Source organism: Arachis hypogaea, chromosome 15 (assembly GCF_003086295.3).
Source record: "Arachis hypogaea cultivar Tifrunner chromosome 15, arahy.Tifrunner.gnm2.J5K5, whole genome shotgun sequence".
Taxonomy (NCBI): Eukaryota; Viridiplantae; Streptophyta; class Magnoliopsida; order Fabales; family Fabaceae; genus Arachis; species Arachis hypogaea.
The window spans coordinates 35,563,531-35,585,416 of NC_092050.1; the positions used below are offsets into that span (position 1 = coordinate 35,563,531).

Below are 21,886 nucleotides of genomic sequence, written 5' to 3' on the forward strand. Positions count from 1 at the left end.
AGCCAAAGGTGGCAGCAGGACAAAAGAAGAAAGAAAATAAAGCTAGACACCAATAGCTTAAACCTTAGAATATATGCCTGTGGTGTTTTTGTACTAGGATCTGCTTGGATTATTAAGTTCTTTGGAGTGCATCAACACTTGGTAACTTGGGTTAACTAACCCGGGATTATCAACTGAAAGTCCACTATCAAGAGCAACCTAGTTACAAGGCATTTAGTAACCCAAAGAGGTGTTGGGCATCAATGTTCTAAATAGGAATGTGAGCCAAGTGTCTATAATGAATAATGTGTCAAGCATGAATGAAGAAAAGAGCTTGTTACACATGACACTGAACTAAAGCTTATAAAAAAAAAGAGGGGAAATAGTGACCAAGGACAAGGTAATAAGTGAGAGGTCATAGCAGTGTGTTACTTGATGCTTGGAGGATACTTTCTAGGCCCAAATATCAATAAGAAGTGAGTGTTTACATATCTACATGAAACCCCATGAGTTACCAATAATACTCTGCTAGCATAAACATCCTCTTCCTTTTCATTCTTTCTTCTCAATAATTCCTATCTTGCTTGGGGACAAGCAAGCTTTAAGTTTGGTGTTGTGATGACAAGTCATCTTAGCCTAGTTTCACTAGTCTTTTTCTTTTGTTTTCAGTTGATTTTATGCACTTTCTTGAGCCATAAGCAAGCCAATTGGGTAGAATTTCATGTTTCCTTTGATTCAATCAACCATGGATGAATTAATACAATTTCATGAGGTCTTATGCTATAATTGTCATATATTATGAAAGAATAACAATCTCATGATTTTGAGCATAGCTTTGATATGTTTGGTTGATTGATAATAGGTGAAAAGAGCTTCGAAGAAGGTTGAAGAAAGAAGAAAGGGCAAGGAGCAAGAGAGAACAAAAAGCTTGAGCAAAAGCTTGCCTCAAACTTTAGCTCAAGCTTTTGAAAAAGTTGAAATTACCCAGGATGGAGCAAAAGCTTGCGCCAACGTTTGCCTCAAGCTTTTTGGCAAACATTGGCGCCACACATGCACACAAGGGGATCCACGTTTGGCTAAAAGTTTGACCCCAAACTTTAGCTCAAACGTGGATATCAGCAAAAGGGGGTGGCTGATATAAAAAGCTTGAGCAAAAGTTTGCCTCAAACTTTGACTCAAGCTTTTGTGCTTTATGTCCCGGTTCACAATGGGTTTTTCAACAACTCCAAGTGCAATCAACAGAGGCTTTTGTCAACCCAATTCCATCAAGAGCAAAGGCCCAATTCAAGGCTTAAAGACCATTTGAAGAAAGTGTATAAATAGCTTGGGATTTAAGTTTTCGGGGAGTTTTCCTTTTAGCATTTGGAGAACACTTAGAGAGAAAGCTCACCTTTTCATTTTTGAATCATTGTTTTTTTAGAATTCAAGAGAATTGGGAAGGAGAATTGATCTTTCTTCTTCCTTGTTCTTGCTTAGCACTCTTTACTTTTCTTGTTTTGGATCTTGGGTGGAGAATTGGAGAAATTCTGTTTCAATCTCACCTTGGGATCTTGTTAAATTTTCTGCATAATTGAATTTCAATTTCTGTTAATTGCTTCTTCTTCTACTCTTTCTGCAATTTACATTTCTTTATTTCCTTTGCAATTGTTCTTGCTGGATCTAGGAAGGCAGTGAGATCTAGACTCAGCTATCTAGTCTCTTGAGTCCTGAGATCTACAGTTTTCAATTTCAATTTTCTTATTTCATTGCTACACCAAGCTTTTTCTCATTTCCGTTTTAGATCCGGTTTAATTCAAGTCATCTTCTACTTTGCTGTTTATTGCATTTTACTTTTCCTTGTTTAATTTCTACAAATCCAATTCCCAATTCCCTTTACAATTCAAGCCGTTTACATTTCTTGCATTTAAGGTTCTACAATTTACATTTCTTGCAATCTAAGTTTCTGCAATTTATATTACTTGCACTTTAAGATTCAGCCTCTTTAATTTCTCTGCACTTTAAATTCTTGCCAATTGTCCCTCTCCCTTTTAATTTCATGTAATTTAGCTTCTGTCGAATACAAACCACTCAAATCAACTCTTGATTTGCTAGACTAAGTCATCCATTAAACTAAAATTGCTCAATCCTTCAATTCTTGTGGGATCGACTCACTCCCGTGAGTTTTATTACTTGATGCGACCCGGTGCACTTGCCGGTTAGTTTCGTGTTGGATCGTTTTCCACACATCAAATATCTAATAAAAATAGGAAGAATATCAAATGAATTATCATAAATCCAACTAAAAAATAAACATAGTATTCGGATAAATAAATTTGATAACATTATTAATAACAAAGTTGGTAGTGGACTAGTGCTAGAAAGGCTTCACCAAATGAAGGTGCATACAGGCTTTTAGAGACAATAGACTTAGATTTGTGCAGTAGCATTTTGGATGAGTTGTTTTGAAGACCATTTGGTAAAACTAAGCTTTGAATAGGTACAATACAGGCTTCACCAAATGCTCATAACACATAGAAAGACAGTTTCTCAAGATACATAAATAAGTGCTCATCCTCTAAAAATAATTATCTGAATCGGTATAAGGCAGGAAAAAAAGACCATAAGTCCCTTTACCTAAGTCAAAATAAACAACCATATCTGAACTCAACAATCAGCATTCAGCACCAAACATTACAAAACATTAACCAAAAATCACACTAAATCTGCAACCAACAATTACAAAACAGCAACAAACATGAGTACATTATAAAACATTCTAAAACAGTGATGACACTAAACCTGCATAGTAAATAATCTCAAAGACAATGATCACCAATATCCAGCAAATAAACAATAAATACACAATAACAATTTACCAAATAAACAAGAATAAGACCTAAATAGAAAATCCAACAAATTAAGTTGCAGCAACCTAACAATTTGACAAATTAAAACAACAGCAGCCCAACAATTTACCAAATTATCAACTTAACAAATTCAAGAACAAAAAATCACAACAAAACAAAAAAAATTAAAAGTAACAGAAGAACACAAGAACAATTAGCAAATTAACAAGTTCACAATAACGGTTAAAAAATTTACCAGAAAAACACTAATGCAAGTGGACTCATCATGCTAATATATTTTCTGCAAAGATGCTATTTGTACAGCTAAAATTTCCTAATTACTATGATCCAATTATTCTAATTTCACATGCAATCAACTTAGTAGGTTTCTAAAAGCTAGAAATTATAAAACCAACCAGAAATATGGTTAAAGCATTTCATCAAACATGTTGAGTGCGGTAAAATTAAAACGAAATAAGAGAATTCAATGCTTAATTTCAATGTGATAGAGAAGAGAACATAACTATTGTAACTTTAATTTAGTCTATGAAAAAATCCAAACCACTACCAAATCAAATAATTACTTATTGTAATAGAAATCAGAAGTTGCAGAGTTTGAACACTACAAAAAAAAAAGTTAAAATGACATTAATATTAAGGCGGTTTTAAAGAACCGCCATATTATTCACACATTATGGCAACTTTTGTTGCTGCCGTAATTGGCTTTGTTTATTTTGGCAGTTCTGGTGATTATGGCGGTTTTGAACCGCCGTTTTCACACGTATATAAAATAAAATAACACAATCCTAGCTCATTCAAAGAAATGAATATACGACGCTCTCATCTCCCTTCTATCTCTCCTTCCTCTCCGACAACGACGTTCTTCCTCTAGGGCTTCTCCTCTCTCCGCCGGTTACGATCTCTCCAGGTACCTCTCCCTCTCAAGTTAAACTGAAATAGTTACTCTGTTAGAGAAGCCGAAACCAAAACTGAAATGCTGTTTTATTTTCTTTTTCCTGTTAGTGCTGTGGAGAAGAAGATTCCAGCGAGAGGCAAGGATCTGGTGGTTACTGACCTCAACATTTCAATTCCAAAAGGCACCTATGCCCGCATTGGTGATTAAATTACCGATTTCTTCGTTTTTGTTTGGGTTAGGGTTTCAAAATTATTTTTGGTGCTGATTTTTGGGGGTTTTTGTTTCTCTGTAGCTCCGCGATCGGGTCTTCCATTAAAGCATTGGATTGACGTTGGTGCAGGGGTGATTGACGCCAGTTGGGGTGATACTGTTCAACCAATCGACGATCTCAGGTCTTCTTTCGTGACTTTACCCCCTCATCTCTCTCTCTCTCTCTCTCTATCTCTCTCTCAGATCTTCTATTGCTTACTTCTATTAAGGTGTTTCTCCGATCTCCAATCTCCGATCTCAGATCTCAGATCTCAGAAAAAATCTGTCATAGCTTAGTTTCACAAAGCTTACATCCTTATTTTCGATTACTTATTAAGGTTCAGATTTTTTGTGTTTAACTTTCTATGCGTTGTTATCTTAAAATTATTTTAGATTGTTTATCTTTGCCTTTGCGTTCTGTTTATCTGTCGAGAAGAAAATTCTGAATCCTCTGGGATACACTGCTCTGTTTATTATTCTAGTGATACTACTTAAAATATTGCAGAAACATTTTATCACACTAATCATTTTTAACAAATAAATTAATCAGATACTCATACAGGTGTTGAATTAGTTATCTAATTATATGCACTTTTTATGTAATTTATCTTCACTCTTTATATAATTTATCTTCACTTTAACTTTTCAAAAAAAATTTGGAGAAAAAAATGGAAAAGAAGAATCTGTCTCTCTTGTTTTAGTGTTAAGAATAATCAATTTGCTTACAGATGCATGATTTATTTATTTTTTTAAAATCAGATTTGATAAATATACTGCTTACCTCAAGTGCTTATATCTTGTGAGCTGCAACTTTGTTTTGATATATTTCTATAATTATAATTCTAATCCAATGCCAACTCGCGTGTTATACTATTTTGAGGATCCTACCTTATAAGCCACTTCAAGTCATCTTAAAATTACTTTTTGAGATATTTCTCTAGAGTTATCAATCATGGTATTCAAGGCATCTAGTTTTTAGTTCTTGTTGTATCAATTTCTCAGAGAAACTAAGTTTGCTATTCTGTTACTTGAGAATAAGGCTTATGTGTCTTGAAGCACTACTTGCATAACCTCTAATATAATCATACATATATATGGCGTATAAAACAAGAAATGCAGTCTTTAATATCATGCGTGCATTAAACATTAATTGAACTTCCCCAAGGAGTGGTTTATTAGCATCATTGTACATTCATGAATTCTTATTGGGGATTATTTAGTTGCCTCAGAAGGTGCTGCTACTGTGTTAGGCAGCATACCCCATCAGAAGGATGTGTTTGAATAAGAATTTTATACCAGGAAATATGGAAATAGGAAAGAGAGATTCAGTTGAAAAAATCTGTTTGCATCTGTATTCTTTGATTTTGAGATTTTAGATAAAAAGAAAATTAAACAAGTTTGGCTCTAAAATAGAGATATTTTGCATTGTTAAATTATTTGATTCTTTATATAACTTTATTTCTCCTAATGTATATATACTGTGTAAATTTATTATATGTTTTTTGTCACGAGACAATTAACAAGGAGGACCTCTTATTTGTTGTGGTGGCTTAATAACTTTCACAGATTAAAATAAATAGTTAAGCATGTTCTGGAAATACACTAAGTTATTCTGTAAAAGAATATAAGAAATTTATGTTTAGTACTGTGCTATACTACGTTGTTAACTGATCTTATTTTAACTGTTAATGCACTCCAGTTCAAGATGAAAAATGGAAATGAGATCTTAGCTGTTAAACATGTGGATGGAGGTGGTGTTGCAGCACTTAGCTTTTAGGATGCCATTGATATGACTCTGTAGTGGACATATTATTAGGATAATATATTTTATTGTTGGACTATAATTAAATTATCATGAACTAACTTGGTTACTTTTTATATCTTATGAAATATGATGATAGGAAATGCAGGCACTTTAAAACTTTGCAAGTCAATTGTTGAATGCTTAAGTTAATTACTCAATGTGCTTATATTGTTCTGGCATTCATGAGTTTGGATTCTAAAATTGTGTATGCTTATTATTATTTGCTATTATATTCTTCATACCTCAAAATCTCTCTTCGTTTTCCATTTTTTTCTCCACTCAGCTGACAGTATTTTATTTTATTTTTTACAAAAATACCAATATTTTCACTTATTGGATGATTTAAAATCTTTGTATGTTTAATTAATTACTGTAATAATTCTCACCCACACTACTAATCGATTTTCATGTGAAACAGATTTTAGATTTTCTTCAATTCTTGCTGCTAGCTACTTTACTTTAAAAGCTTCAAGTTTTAATATTTGCTGGGAAAGAAAAAAGAAGAAAAATTATCATTTGAAAGAGGTAATTATAATTTTCTTATATTTTCTTTTAGAATACTATTTAAGTAAGTTTTTAATATTGTTTTTAACCATGCTATATATGCTTTATTGAATAAACTTCCAAAATTGTGCTGAGACATTTTAACATATGGATCTAATATATGATAACACATACTATCTTCATATACTCTCATTCCATTCTCTCATCTCTTCATCCTTCACATTCTCCATCTCTCTCTCTCTCTCAATTTCTCGTATTCAGATCTGTGTTCTTCAATCTCAATCTCCTTTTGTCTTTGCTTTCATGTTTGCTACTTTTTCTTGAGTCATTCAAGGGGTGATTTGGTGCAAAGTTTTTATTTTTCTTGCTTTTTGCTATGTGCTTACCAGTTTTGTTTTGCATGGGTGCTTTAGATTTCATTTCTATGGTTGATTGATGTAATAGTAATGTGGGTGAGAAGTGTGTGCCATTGTGAAAATGTGTACTTGACTGGTCTAACTCTTACCGCATGTTACTGCTATATTTGACTTGCTTTTTATTAAGTGCTTATTTATCTCCTGAATTTTCATCAGTAGATGCTGGTTAATTTAGTAAGAGATTCATTCAGTAGTTTCAAAAAATAATAAAAGTTGTTCAGCTCCATGAACACCGAGATTCTAACTGTCTAAACTAATGAGGCATTTGGCCAATCCATGGAAAGGGTTCAGATGTTCACCAAAATTGACATTGTTGCCAACTAAGATGGATGGATCCATGCTAAATATTATTGTATCATATCCTTCTTTGTCTGCACATCAGTAGCATTATCTTTCTACTGTTTATTAATAATTGGATCTTCCTAGCTACACATACACACATAATATATATTCATTTTGTTTATTTTAACCATATTTATAATTCATATGGTTATAACTGGTTACTTCATTTTTACACAACTTTTATGATTGATTATCACACTGTTTCTTTGTTTGATTAATTCAATTCAAACTTGTTTTTTTCTGATTCTCTTTTCAAATTTTAATAAGAGGTTCATTCAGTAGTTTCAAAAAATAATATGAATAATTACAAAAGGTCTACATTTTGTATATACGTTTTAACTCAAGATTTTAATAAACCAAAAGTCTACATGTAATTACAAAATCCTTAAATTATATCATCATTTGATAAATTAATAATTCATCACACATGCCACCCAGTAATTAACCAAAGTAAAAGGATAACAAAGTTTTTATATTTAATATTTTTTATTCTTAAAATTTTATGAAAAAATAGTAAAAACAATAAAATATTTACTTGTTTTATATTTTATTTCTCATTTTCATTATTATTATTATTATTGTTGTTGTTGCTACTTTGCTTTCTTTTTAGTTAGTTAGTTAATATAATACAAGATTTATTCGAATTCTTTTTATAAATTATAATTTGAGAATAATATATTTGCTCTATTTATTTTTTTGTCTCTTTTTATCTTGTAAAAAAAATTAATTTGCATATATACAACTACTTGAGAAGGAAAAATTCACAAAGCCACTGTTACAGTCACAAAATTATCATTTGAAAGAGGCAATTATAATTTTTTTTATAATTTCTTTTAGAATACTATTTAAGTATTTGTTTGATATCTAATTTGCACATACAAGAATTTCTTTTTATAGTAGCGCCTGCTGATATATACTAGTTAGTTGCCTAGTTAATATGAGAGAGAGAGATTTTTAATGAATAGATTTTTTAATATTTCTATTTGTAGTCCCTCTTAGTCATGTCAATTAATAAGGAAATTCTCTTTTTTTTTCTTTGCTTTATCTCCTTCAGTTTTTTTCTTAGGTCCATAGTAAGGAAATCCTTCAGTTTCCTGTATCGAGGAAATCTTTGTTGTTGCTCCTCATATATTACTAAATTCTTTTATAATTGCTGAAATGTAGATGGTTGTCGGATCAAGAAAAAAAGAATTAAAAAAAAAAAGAGAAGTAGAAGTTACCAGTGTAAAAAGGTATATATATCAATTTAGTTAAAGAATTATTTGTTTTAAGAAAACACTCAATAAAAAATTAAACAGAAGGGCTTCACTTGCTTGTGTATGATGAGTGTTTGAAATCTTTCTCATATTTAATTTGCTCTTATATGTGAATTTTTTTAGATGAATTCAAATTCATAAGTATCCACTTATTATTAATAACTTATTATTAATATATGCCTTTTTCTTGTATTTCTTGTGCTCATAATAATTATCTTTTTGTTGTAGGGATTGGATTAGGAAAGTAAAATTCTATCACCAAAAGAGTTAGAAAGTAGGTCTTCTAGAGCAAGCAACAAGGAAGCATGACTTTGCTTGATATGTTTAGACGTATATTAAGGAGTATATTAAGGATTATATGTTAAGACGTATTATTAAAAAATGTTACTTTGATACTTTGTTTTTGGATTATGACATTTCAATTATGACTTGGATTATGATTTTTAGGTCATGTATGAATTAAAAATCATCTTATGATATTTGATTTATGGTTATGCCTTTTGGTTATTACGAGATTTTTAAGTGAGTTTCGAAAATATCATTTTAAATTGGTTTCAATCTTATTTTAAAAAGCATAAAATTGTCATCATAATTAGGTACAAATGGCTGTTAGAAACCCCCATTTTAAATAAAAATGATGCCATTATACGCTGGTAAAAATGGAGGTTAAAAACTGCCATTTTAAACAAAAATGATGCTATTATAACCTGGTAAAAATGGCGGTTATAATGGTAAAAATAGCGGTTAAAAACTGCCATTTTAAACAGAAATGATGCCACAAAATTCTGGTAAAAACGGCGGTTATAGCCGCCATTTTAAACAATTCAGAAACCGCCATTTTAACCCTAAAAAAATTGCCGTATTAACCTCAGGTAATTATGGCGGTTTTCTGAAAAATACCGTAATAACCAGAATGGCGCCCAGAATAACGGCGTTTCTTGGAGGCACCATTTTTGGTAATAATGGCAGTTCTAACCGCTGTAATTACCAAAAATAGCCGCCGTTTTAACCCTATTTTTTTGTAGTGGAAGAAGAGTATTGGTGTTGTGTGAGTGTATTGTCTTGTGGCGGGTTTAGGAAACTCACGGCGGGGACAACAAAGAGCAGTTCGACGGCTGAGTGGAGGCGCGGGTTGGTCGCAGAGTTTGAAGCAGAGCAACGTGGCTTCCAGACGATCGCGAACTCGAACGGTGAACAGCGAGAGAACGTGTACGGTGAACGCCGAGCGAACGCAAACGAAGACGCGAACGTGAATGGAAAACAAACGGCAACGGAAGTGCGGCTGAGCAGACAAAGACGACGGACGCCGAGCTCGAGGAAGCAACCGCGATCGGTGACAACGAACAGGTGTTGAAGACTTGGAGCATGAGGGAAGCTAGATGACGGATGGTGAACTTTGAGTGGTGTAGGCTTACAGTGCTAGGGTTTTGTGGTTGCATTGGTGTGATTTCTCTGACCGAAAGAAAGAAAGAGAGAACGGGAGAAAGAAACGAATTAGCTACCCTCTTTTGTGTAAACCGGCCGGGTTTCGGTTCAGTCTGACCGACCGATTTTCATCCGGTTTAACAGTTTTTTGCCAGTTTTTTTATTAGTGGTTTTATATGCTTGACTGGACCGTTAATGTTGCCGGTTCGTGGTTAAACCGGTCTGACCGGCTGATCCGGTCCAGTTTTCAGAACATTGCTACAAACATGCACGAAGTTTTAATATAGGAAAAATATGAGGAGTCAATATAGTTGTTATACAATGTGTATAATGGGGATATTTTTGTAATTAAAATCAAATGTTAATTAAAGTAATTAATTATTATTTATTTCAAATTTTAAATTCAATTTAAATAAGGATTCTATATCGTCAACAATGTAAAATTGAAAACTGCCAACCCTCTCCCCTATTTACAAGGAATTGCTTCTCAGAAATTCTCACCTTCTCTCAAAACGGTGCCATCTCGCAACCCGCAACAGCCGCCATCGCGCATAGCCTTGGGAGATGCTGTTTCTGCGCACCGCGAAAGACTGTGCAACACTGTTGCAAGGGTTTCTTCGTTCGTGCAGCCGTGGACATCCCAGTCAGAGAAGATTCCCTCCAGCCAGCGACGGTTCACCCTGCGACATCGCCATTCATCACCACAAGGTTATACATAAACTGCACTTCTAGTTGCTCTCATTGTTTTACTTATTGTTATCAACCTTCAAGGTGCCAATGCTGACTATGGTGGTGGTTGGCAGAGTGGACATGCCACTTTCTATGGTGGTGGTGATGCTTCCGACACAATGGGTCAGTTTATTAGAGCCATTTTTTATGTATGTGTTGATTATATTAACATAATAATAACATAAAGTGTTAGTGTTGTGCATTTTGTTTAGATTTGGTCATTGTTTTTTTTTTTTCTGTTTTTCAACTATAGAAGAGGTAAAATCTCAAACACAATGTTCTTTAAAATTAACTACATTATTGCTAGTGATGGGCAATAAGACTTAATTTCATAATTTGTATGCACCTTTAGAGTTAAAATAGTTTCTATACTCAATAGGTATGGTGGTTGTTGCACTAACCAAATTAATTTTCTCACATAAGCTAATTTGTATTGGATTATTTTTTCCTCCATTATTAGAGATGCTACCTTTTTCTTCTATCTTAGATATCAACGTCTTCTATAATTCTTCCTCTTTATATGGTGTCACATCTTTATCTTGATCGAGTGATGTTTCTGAGACATTTGCTTGTGTTGTTATTATCTGAAAAAAATAAGCATGAAGAAAACAAAATTAAACTAACAAAATCTTCCTATCAAGGTGCAATTTGTGTATAACTGTATATCAAATGTAGCTAGTTTGGAATATAGTTTAATTTTGTTTTGCCATGAACCGCATGTTTTAATTGAGGTTTACATAGACACAATAATCTGGATGGTCAGTTTAATATGGATTCGGATGGTTACTTTCATAGACAAAATAGATAGTTATTTTTGCCGCCTGGTAAGTATGTCATGATTGAAAAATATTCTATCAATACATTAGCTTCTTTGATGTATATATTGATGTTGTACATTAATCTTTTCAATAATTAATATTAGTCAACCAAGGCCTGTAGCAATAACTTCTGCCAAGAATGAACTTGAAGTTGTACATTAATAGGTTAGTTTTTATTATTATTATTATATTTTTTATGTCACTAATATTGTGATTTATATTAGTTTCTTCTATTGTTCTAGTTCTGTCACCAATTTGAAGAATGTCAGAGATTTGGAATATAATTATTAAGTATTTAGTTGTTTGGATTGGATTCAAATAAATACAATTAAATTATAAAGGATGTTCATTTTGTATTAATTAATTATTATGTACCTTATGTGAATATATAAAAAGCAAAATTTTCTTATATCGTTAAGTAATTTAATTTTGATGCACTGATTGTGTAAAATATTTTACCTAATCGACCAATTACATCTATTTTTTTAGATAATTATTCACGCAGTCAAAGTAAAATAGTAGTAACAATAGTTAGATACATGCATAAAACTAATTTACATTGACAATGTATTAAAATTAAATTAATCTTTTACTCGTTAGAAAGAGTAACTAAAAAACTTTATCATTCTCAATATATATAAATTTTTAGATAGTGGTGTAAATTAAATTGTGACAAAGATTAAATAAGAGCGAACTCACCTTTGATTTTAATATTTTTCTAAATTAACCTGCATCTATATATGTGGTTCATGCATTTGCATCATTCAGATGGTTATAGTCCCTTTTAAAGTATAATATATTCGTGTTATCAATGCATGAAAGGTAACAATAATGAGAAAATGAAGGGTTAAGTAATTAATTTTTACCCCTTAAAATCCAAAGAAATAATAGAATAATAAAATACATTAAACAAAAAAAAATAAGTTAGTTTTGTCACAAAATAGTTACCTTGCTATTGCGGGCTAATTGGAGTACATGATCATTGATCACTAGTGAAATGGTCAATTCCAAATCATATTTTTAAATTAAAATATGTCAGATGTTCATTTTACTAGGTATGCGGATGATTATTTTCATTTTTAAGTGGATATTCAGTTGATTGGATTGAATTTAAGTAGATACAATTAAAATATGCCGGATGTTCAATTCACTAGGTATGTAGATGGTTATTTTTATTCTTAAGTAGATCTGTGTATGTTTATTTGATTGGAAAGTATGCAATTTGAAAAGTATAGTTAAATACAAAGTAAAAATTAAGCAATGAATTATTAGTAATCAATGTTTTTAACATGATCAGGTAAGTGATAAATAAAGAGGTCTCAAATTTGCAAAACAGGAAAGATAAGAACGAGAGAGATCAAGCAAAAATGCCATGTAAAATGCTATTTTGTAGATTCTCCCAATTTTGGATTAAGTTTGTAACAAACGATCTAAAAGAAAAACTATTTTAAATTTGGTCATTTCATGAACTAACTTCCTCAGCAAATAGCATTGAAAAATTGACATTATTTCTTCCTTGCAAGTTACAACCAGTTGATACTACAATTTGATATAACTACATTATTGTTATTAACATTTACATAATTCACATTCTAATAGTACCTTGTTTGTGTTACACAAGGTGATTTATATCGTTAACATGTCTATATTGTGGGGAGTGAAAATTTATCCCCTCTTGATATTTCTCTTTTTATGACATAACCTCTAGTGCCTCCCTTGTCTGTCTAAGTATGTTGAACATAGTTGCTGCTATCTAAGTTGGAGCAAGGCCAGCTTCAAACAACTGATGAGCAAGCGATCCGTGGTCAATATAACGATTTGGAAGAACCATTGGCCTCCACTGCGCAGTTGTTATGAAAAAAATGCATGAGTTATCCGCAATTTATAATATCTTTAAAGATGCATATAACAAGTGCTTTAGTTCTAATTTAAGTTGACAAGTCTTGTTTGGATTTTTACCTTCAATTTTCTATCTAGAAGACCATCAAGGGCCATGAACTGAACAACATGAGACCTGAATCCTCCAATCGATCCTTCTTCGATAGTGATCAAAACTTCGTGTGATTTTCCTAGGCTGCGAATGAGGAAACGATCCAATAGCTTGCAAAACCGTGCATCAGCAATAGTTATGCGCAAGCCATGATGCTCCACTAAGCCTAGAAACTAAAAAATAATAGACATGTTTGGTTTTTTATTTGGCAGCATTAAACCCATGAAAATGGCCAATTCAAGTATCAAAATTTTCAGGTTTCAATACCAAAAACCTTTTACTTTTCAACCTAGTGAAAAATAAATAGGGATGAGAAGAAAATCTTAAATTTATCAAAGCATAATAAAATGATTGCTTTCCCTTTAACCAATAAAATAGAGTGAAACTCAATTCCAACACAGAATAAAATGAACATCTGCATACATAGTATATTGAACATCTGTTATAGTTGATAATAAATATCTAACAAATTATTCAAATAATAAAATGGTGTACATAAGAAGAAAAATCCAGTAACTTAACTAAAGTCGTTAAATAAACATTCATTTATCAAATAAATCCATAGCCATCAACTAACCTATTGAAGCAGCAATGAGGGAGGTGGTCACCATCGGGTCCGGTGCGAGAAAGTGCGACGCCGGGTGCGGAAGTTTGGCGGCACGGCGACAGCAACCAGGAGCTTCTCTTCCTGGACAAACATAACCCAAATTAAAAAAGTATATAACCAACAATGGTTAAAAACCAGGAAATCAGCACCAACCACAGTAAGTTTTCATCCAAATCAGTGCAACAAATCAAACATATACACCTTCATGCAGATGCAGCACACCCATTTCAATCAACCATCAAATAAATCATTTGCATGAACAGCTATTCATGAAATAAACAACCAAAAGCAACTAACCTTTGGCAGCAGCGAGCAGGAAGGGGAAACCACGGCGTTGGGGGCGTTCACACGAAAACAGCGGCGGCACGAAGAAGCTCTGGGGGTCAGTGCTGGGTCAGGCGCAATGGAGTGCGACCCCGGATGCGTACGGTTGGCGGCGCGGCGACAGCTACCGGGAGCTCCTCGGCGACGTCAACGTTCGACGGTGGTGTGAGGAAGGCGCGAGGGAAGAGGGGAGCAGCGCGCGACTTCCGTGAATGGCCGACCTTGATTCTTACGGGAGGAGTGTGTGGGTGGCACCGGATGTCCAGTTTGTAGTGGACTACCACAAGAGGTTCTGTTGCAGCGCCGACGGTAAGGGATGTTGGGGTGTGGCTACTGTATTTTCGAATTTGGGGGTGTGGGTGGGTGGGGGGAGGATGGTTAAAATCTGAATGGTCAAAATTAGGGTTTGGTGGGAGAAGGAAGTGTTTTTATTTTATTGGGCCAATTCTAAAGCCCATTGTAGCCATTTTAAAGATACTCCATTGTCTTCTTAGTGGGGTTCTTTGATATATTACATAAATTATTACATTTATGAATGCATTTAGATACTCATCGACTGATTTGACTTATTTCTCTTTTGTTGGTCTCTGGATATTTTCCACTAAAGATATGTTGATGTTAGGATTTTTTTATTAAATTAAAAAAATTCATTATTTAAAAAAAATTTGACTTTAAATATGAGAATTTATCTTTTTTTGTTTGATTTGTGCTAGTTCGCTCATTAACTTGACGAATTGTATTATGGTTTAATTACTCTGTTGGTCTCTATAGTTTCGCGAAATTTTCAATTAGGTCCTTATACTTTTTTTCCTTTTAATTGAGTCCCTATACGTTAATTTGTTTTTCAATTAAGTCCCTGCCGTGAGGATAACATTTAAGATAACGGAATATCCTGTTTAAAAAACGAATATTCTTCTATTTGAGTTAGATATTCCAATCATACATATCTCTATTTTTTCAAAATACCCAAAAACTTCTTGACATTTTGTCACAAAGGAAAACAAAACCCTAGCCAGCCCCTAATTTTCTCTCTGAAAATCGTGTAAAGTGCGCTTCTACTCCGGGGGTCTGTCTTCTTCATCCATAGGCTTCGGCATCTTCATCCATAGCCGTCGGTCTGTCATCTTCATCCAAAGCCTTGGTGGTCGGCCGTCTGTCGCATCCTTCTCCCTGTGTTGCTCTGTTCTGCGTTGCTCTGTTCTGTCGTCTTCTGCATTGTTTGCCCGTCAAAGCCCTCACCATGCCTCGCCTCGCGTCACCTTGCTGCGCCGCGCCTCGCCTCACCGTGCCACGCCTCACCGTTCTGCGTGGCTTACTTTCTTGTTCTATTACACTCTTTGTAACCCTTGAAGCGAATTTTGTGTTGCCATTCTGTACAGGTGGAGGCAATATTAGACAAGGAGAATTTCACTTTGGAAGAGCTTCTTGATGAAGAGGAGGTGATCCAATAATGCAAGGTCTTAAACAGTCGACTCATCAACTTGTATGTCTCATTTCCCTTCCAGAAACAAATTTCATAGTGTTGTACATGTTTTTCATGCTTACCCAATTTTCATGCCCACCATTTGCATATGATTCAACAAAATTAATTGATAATTTGCCATTTCCCTCTTCTTACTCTGAGAGATCGAGCTCAGGTTGAACAGTTGTTATGCTACATTATTGAAGAACCACCAGAAGATGCTGAAAGCAAACGAACCTTCAAGTAAGTAGTAATAGTAGAATTTGTTGCTAAAGTACTTCATAATCACTGCTTAAGCCTTCTTGTTTACATCTAATCATCTTTCTTGTCATTATGTTTTCATTCATAAATGAAACTTCTATTTGAGTTTGAATTCATGCAGAAATTTATTACTGTATTGATTTTCCTTTCATATTCTTGTACATTCAGCTGATGAACTTATTATTCTCCTTCTTGGAGCCTAATCGTTCTCATAGCACCTTGTTGGCTGGCTACTTTAACAAGGTATATGTTTGACAAAGTTTCAGCTTTGGCTTACAAGGATAATATTTTGTAGTTGTGGCTTATCTGATAATATGTTTAACTCATTGTGATTTTAGCATTTGGTCTAAAGTTTGGAGATTGATAAGTTTCAAAATATGGAAAAGGAATGGAACTAGAAATGTTAGTGATTTCCAACTGTAGCTCCTCCGTTGTGAAGAATCTTTAAGTCAATTTTCCAGTTGGAATGTTATACCAGACTTTATAAGTTGAGATAGATATAATTGTTTAGTCTAAGTAGATATTGAATAGAGTATAGTTATGTTCATGAATTATTTTTACCATGTTTTACTTTAGATTGTGGATTATAAATTTAATGTATTTAGGAATTTTCAATATGTTAAATTTTATATTTCTATATAGACATTGTAAATGTTGTGGTATTTATTTGAAAAATTAATCTATACTCAATTCCTTTTATATTTTGTAGAAATATAATTATTTATGAAAATTTAGTTTTAATAGTGGTTAATCTGAAATTAGTAAAAATCTATAATTATAAAATTAGGAACAATGACCGAGTTTGTGATCGATTTAGATTTTTAGTTCAGAAATTAGCGACTAAAGGGTTCAGCGACCGATTTTCAAGAAAAATAAATCACTAAATCGGTCGCTATTCCGATAATTTCTTGTAGTGTCAATAGGGATTATAGGAATATCTTTCATTGAATATTTATAGTTTTACTAAATTTTTAATTAGGTCTCTATATTTTTTTTTCAATTAGGTCCCTAAGGGTATACAAATAATTTCACAATTCACTAACATTTTTTTGACGTTTAACATTAATAGGGACTAAATTGAAAAAAAATTAATGTATAGAGACCCAATTAAAAGAAAAAAAAGTATAGGGATCTAATTGAAAATTTCGCGAAACTATAAGGACCAACAGAATTATTAAACCTTGTATTATTATCACACAGTTCGCCTAGTGATGATTTAGCGAACTATTAAGAAGTTGGTCCAATTATAAAAAGTTCGCCCTCTCTTTCGTATTTTATTTTTACATTTCACTTTTACGGTTTTACCATTCTCATTCGTTTTTTAAACTGACATTGCTCTCTCGAATCTTCTCTCTAATTCCTCGTCTTCATAGGTAAGTTTTTTTTATTTTCGCTTTTATTTAATATTTATGTATTTGTTTTTGTCATATTTATTTATTTATTCAATTTATATAATATTATAATAATATTATTAACTGAATAATTAGATTAATATTATATGAAAATAATTATTAATTGTTATAAAAATAAATATTAGAATTAGTTAGATTAGTATTATGTGAATAATTAGATTAGCGTTATGTAAAAATAGTCATTAATTATTATAAAAATAAATATTTTAGAGTACTTTATAATTTTAGAATTGATAATAATATGTAGAGTAATTTTTAATTATTATAGTTTTAAATATTTTTTAAGTAGATTATAATATATAGAAATAAAAACAGATATTCGTTCACAATAGAATTATTTATGATTTAATTTAAATTTAAAGTGTATTTAGAGTAGTATTTGTATATTATTAATATTCATTGTTATGTATCTTTTGTAATTAGTGTAATATGATATTAGATTATAGATTAATAATATAAATAATTGTAGCGTATTATATTAGAATATGTATAAATAAATTATGCATTGACAAGATTATTTTTATATTTCTAAAGTTTTATATATATTATACAGATGGAGCAGAATTTGATGAGAGGTTATGAGCAGAAAATATATAGACAAGACGGGGATAATCATATTATTGGAAGGCTGTGGCACATCACTACAAGACACAAGGGAAATTAAGGCGGTTTTTTTGGGAATTTGTGGCGATTTTTAACCGTCGCAAAACGGCATACAAGTGGTCCTAGAAACGTTGCGAGTTAGGGGGTGGAGATTTGATTTTGATTTTGCGGCGGATTTTACAAACCGCTGGCACAACCGCCGGAAAATAGGATTAGATTATTTGCGACGATTTAGAACCACCGTGATTTGGCTAATAGATATTTTCAAAAAAATTGCAACGGTTTGTAAACCGCCGCAATTTTGAAAGCAATTTTTAAAAAAATGTATATTGTGGAGGTTTATAACCCCCACAATCTTATTATATTAAAAAAAATTATCTTCATAAAGCTACTCAATTATATCACTACGAGGAAACCGAAGAATGAAACAAAAGTAAAATATTATTTCATAATCATATTAGAAGAATTTGTCACTTGGTTATCTAAATAATGATACACGTTCAAAATACTAGACAAAAGCTAATAGCTTGAAACCTTTCAATAAAATTACTTTAGTAATCATCATGATTTGAATCATCTATCCAAAACAAATTGAATGACATCTATCTGAAGCATAGGAAGTTAGGAACTGAGGCCAATTTTATAATTACTACCAAAATAGAAAAATCTAAGTAAATAATGCAAGTTACCAAATAAAATGGAATCAAGGCCTCTATTTTTCATATATTCATATACCAACATCTCATTTTTCTTAATGCAGCAACCAAGCAACCGAACAAGATTTCGGTGTTGTAGTTTGACAATTGATTTGACTTCATTTTTAAATTCTTCAATTCCTTATCCAGAGTCTTCTGACAATCTTTTTATAGCATTTTCTTGGCCTTCAATCAATCTCCACTGATATTATCATAGACATTATTTGTTAGTGTATACACATAAAAATGTGTTTACGTTACAATCTGAGACTTTACTTTAGGAATGATAGCTGTTATACATAAAGTATTAAAACAGCTTACCCTATAAACACTACCGAAGCCTCCTTCTCCAAGTTTATTATCTTGAGAGAAATTGTTTGTAGCCATCATTAAGGTATCAAAATCAAACATTGGCAACTCTAGATCATCCATGTTCCTTTCATCACCCAAGTATCTTCTAGAAGGCACCACCTCATTCATTAACCAATCATGATTTCTATGGACAAAACCTGGAATAGTGGCTATTGATATACAATTCAGTACCATACTATACATAAGCATTCATATGAGAGAGATTATTGTACATTACCTCTAGATCTTTGTTTTCCCTTCTTCCATAAGTAACAAATAGCAACCAATCCAAAAACTAAAACAAGTGCACTAAATATGATTCCAATAACCTGTACTACTCTATGAGTCTTGTTGGAGCTAGTAGATCCTGTGTGTCACCAAACTGATCAGAAAGAACTCCACCTTAAATACTTAATCAATGAGGAAGGAACTTGCAATATCATCATCTTAGCAAAAATGTGCATAACCATTACTATTTAATATTCATGTTATAACAATTATATGTGATTATTAGGCGATTGTATTATTTTAAAACCAAAGGATTTAATTAGGCACTTAGTAATAATTTCAATATAGCTATTGGATAAAAACTTAAAACTCCCTTCACTGAAAAGTCAATTAAAACCTATTAAAATTCAATATTAAATTAGTGTTCAAATTGACCTTTTGTAAGATTTAATACTTCAAGTTAATCTCCAAAAAATTACTCATGTGATTCAAATTATTCTTTTTAATAATTTTTTACTAACATATTATAATTAAATATAACACATTAAAGATGAAACACATTACAAACTTGACCTCACACATTCATAAGTTAATGTATCATGTTTCACTTTCTTTTGATTATTTTTGCTACAACTATAACACCTCATGGGGAGATAGATAATAGATAGATAGAGAGATACCTATATTAGCTGCAGCCAATCTGACATAGACATCTTGGCCATCCGTACAGTAGACACTCATGTCAAAGAGTTGACCAATTCACATAACACAGCCACTTCCTCCGTTTCTGATATCAATGTTTGCATATGCAGTGCATGAACAATTCCTCTTACACAGACTGTCACATTCATCAAGTGTCATACTCTTATTCATAAACACGCTGCTTATCTCTGGCAGCTTCATGTTCTCAAGATGTAGGAACTTGTCAGTCGAACAATTCAAACCCGTGTTCCTCACACACCCATCAACCCATCTCTCAAGTTCCAAGCTTCTTGGTTCTTAGGCCTGAACCTCTGCATACAAGTGCGAACCGGCGAAGTATTTTTGCAACAAGAAAATAAGACCAGTAGAGCAGCAATATTAAAATCAGAACGAAAGACAGAACAAATGGCAATCGAGGTTTTTTCTAAGCATCATATAGCAAATAGTATAAAAAATACATCAAATCAACCCTTGAACATTCAAGTTCAACTTGCAATACTAATTCAACTGCACATCATTAATAGCATTGTGCTGCTATATCAAAATTCTGGTTTATATCAATCACTCTTTTGGCTGTTCTATTTTAAAATTTTTATTTCTATCCCATAACAATATAAAATAATCAAATCAGGGGCACTAAACAGTTAAGCATTCAAGTTTAATTCAACAATATAAACAACCAAAATCAATAGGTTAAACCTAAAAGATACAAAATTTAAGAAAAAATCTATGAAATAGAGTTAAATTAGGAGAAAATCAGTAGCTAGAAACTCAACTCGGGGGGCCCTTGACCTGCATAACTCAGAACTTAGGAGCTCCAATCACAAGCCCCAATTAATGAGTGTCTAAAGCAGAAGCAGATGCAACGACATCGACAACCACATACCTAGCAACGACAACCAATAGGGAAAACAAAGAGGCACCACTGATGACCCGGGGGAAGCATCAACAAAGACCAACTGGATGGTTGAGGCGGAGGCATGAAGCAGAGCAGAGGTAGGAGAACTTGAGAAAAATTAGGACAAAGACGACGGCTGCCAAGCTCCACAAAGAAGCTGCGAGGTGGAGTCAGGGGCAAGGGCTACACGCAATTTTGCTAAAGGAAGAAGATTGGAGAAGGGGATGGAGGGGCATTAGCTCGACGGACAAAGAGAACCCCCTGCGTGCGACGGATGGCGGCAGTAGCTTGATAGATGGACGGATCGACGAAGAGAGGCTAGGGTTTGCAGACCTTAATTCTATGTTCGGAGAAAGGGGGAGAAGGGGCTTGGCTCACTACTGAAATGAAATGAAGTGATTTCTCCTTTTTAGTGGGGGAAGGGACCAAAACAAAATTTGATGCGCTGAACAAACCCGCCAACTGAACCGCTGCAATCTTTCAATTTGGCGGTGGTTACGTAAACCGACGCTAAATGGCCGAAGCAATCCTCCGCCTGTTTTGTAGTGCATGGTATAAAATTTAAATTATATTTAATGTGAATGAAATTTATAAATTTTTTTAGTCGGAATTTAACATAATTTTATTTATCTTTTTATAGTGGTAGGATCTTACACACTAGAAGAAATAGACTGGCACGTCCCAATGAGCTAGCCATGCTATTATTCTTCACACAAGTAGGTTTTGGTCATGTAGCCTACATGCATGAGTGAGACCATAATTGGGCACTGGAATCTGCTTTGATCGAGAGGTCACGTCCGGAGTCACATACTTTTCATTTGCGTTGTAGGCAAATAACGATCATCTTGTAGGATGTGACTTGTAAACCCCGTTAAATTAGCGAATACTTAACTAATAAATTAAATTCTAATAAAATAAATTAAAAATGTGAATTTTATGTTAAAATAGGATAGAGCTCATTAAAACAAGAATTTTGACACTAATTTCAAAGAATTTACCCCAAAATTGAGTCAAACGGGCCGAACCAGGCCCAAAATGGGCCCAAGACCCAACCCCTTGGCCCAATAAATTAATGAAAAGAGTCCTCTTC

At 33.0% G+C, this 21,886-nt stretch overlaps 1 protein-coding gene and 1 long non-coding RNA gene across 11 annotated transcripts; one reads left to right on the forward strand and one right to left on the reverse strand.

Moving 5' to 3' along the window:
* Positions 1-3,519: 3,519 nt before the first annotated feature.
* On the forward strand, positions 3,520-8,798 carry LOC112750174 (uncharacterized). 3 transcript variants are annotated; one of them, XR_011873378.1, is made up of 6 exons: positions 3,618-3,732; positions 3,828-3,919; positions 4,013-4,112; positions 6,192-6,298; positions 8,200-8,267; positions 8,520-8,798. It is a non-coding gene; the product is annotated as an uncharacterized lncRNA (long non-coding RNA). The 3 variants fall into 3 exon arrangements; XR_003175404.3 differs by lacking the exon at positions 8,200-8,267; XR_003175405.3 differs by lacking the exons at positions 6,192-6,298; positions 8,200-8,267 and having other exon boundaries at positions 3,520-3,732.
* A 9,547-nt stretch (positions 8,799-18,345) lies between these two features.
* Positions 18,346-21,332, reverse strand: LOC112750175 (receptor-like serine/threonine-protein kinase SD1-8). Of its 8 annotated transcripts, none has more exons than XM_072219017.1 (5): positions 20,785-21,332; positions 19,877-20,209; positions 19,207-19,335; positions 18,939-19,126; positions 18,346-18,819 (listed from the first exon to the last, which is right to left on the reverse strand). In XM_072219017.1, the coding sequence occupies exons 2-5, from the start codon at positions 19,935-19,937 to the stop codon at positions 18,760-18,762; spliced, it is 438 nt and encodes a 145-aa protein (XP_072075118.1). In that variant the 5' UTR covers positions 19,938-20,209; positions 20,785-21,332; the 3' UTR covers positions 18,346-18,759. The 8 variants fall into 8 exon arrangements, 6 of the variants coding, with proteins under 6 accessions (XP_072075118.1, XP_025654544.1, XP_072075119.1 ...); XM_025798759.2 differs by having other exon boundaries at positions 18,939-19,138; positions 20,785-21,331; XM_072219018.1 differs by having other exon boundaries at positions 19,877-20,201; positions 20,785-21,177.
* Positions 21,333-21,886: the final 554 nt, after the last annotated feature.

What these genes read in the sequence shown, in the direction of transcription:
- LOC112750175 (XM_025798759.2), bottom strand. Translation starts at nt 19,937, where the DNA reads ATGAGTGTCTACTGTACGGATGGCCAAGATGTCTATGTCAGATTGGCT. An exon ending in ATTGGCTGCAGCTAATATAG is followed by an intron (nt 19,336 to 19,876) that starts GTATCTCTCTAT and finishes GGTGACACACAG; the next exon opens with GATCTACTAGCTCCAACAAG. An exon ending in GCTTCGGTAGTGTTTATAGG is followed by an intron (nt 18,820 to 18,938) that starts GTAAGCTGTTTT and finishes TGATAATATCAG; the next exon opens with TGGAGATTGATTGAAGGCCA.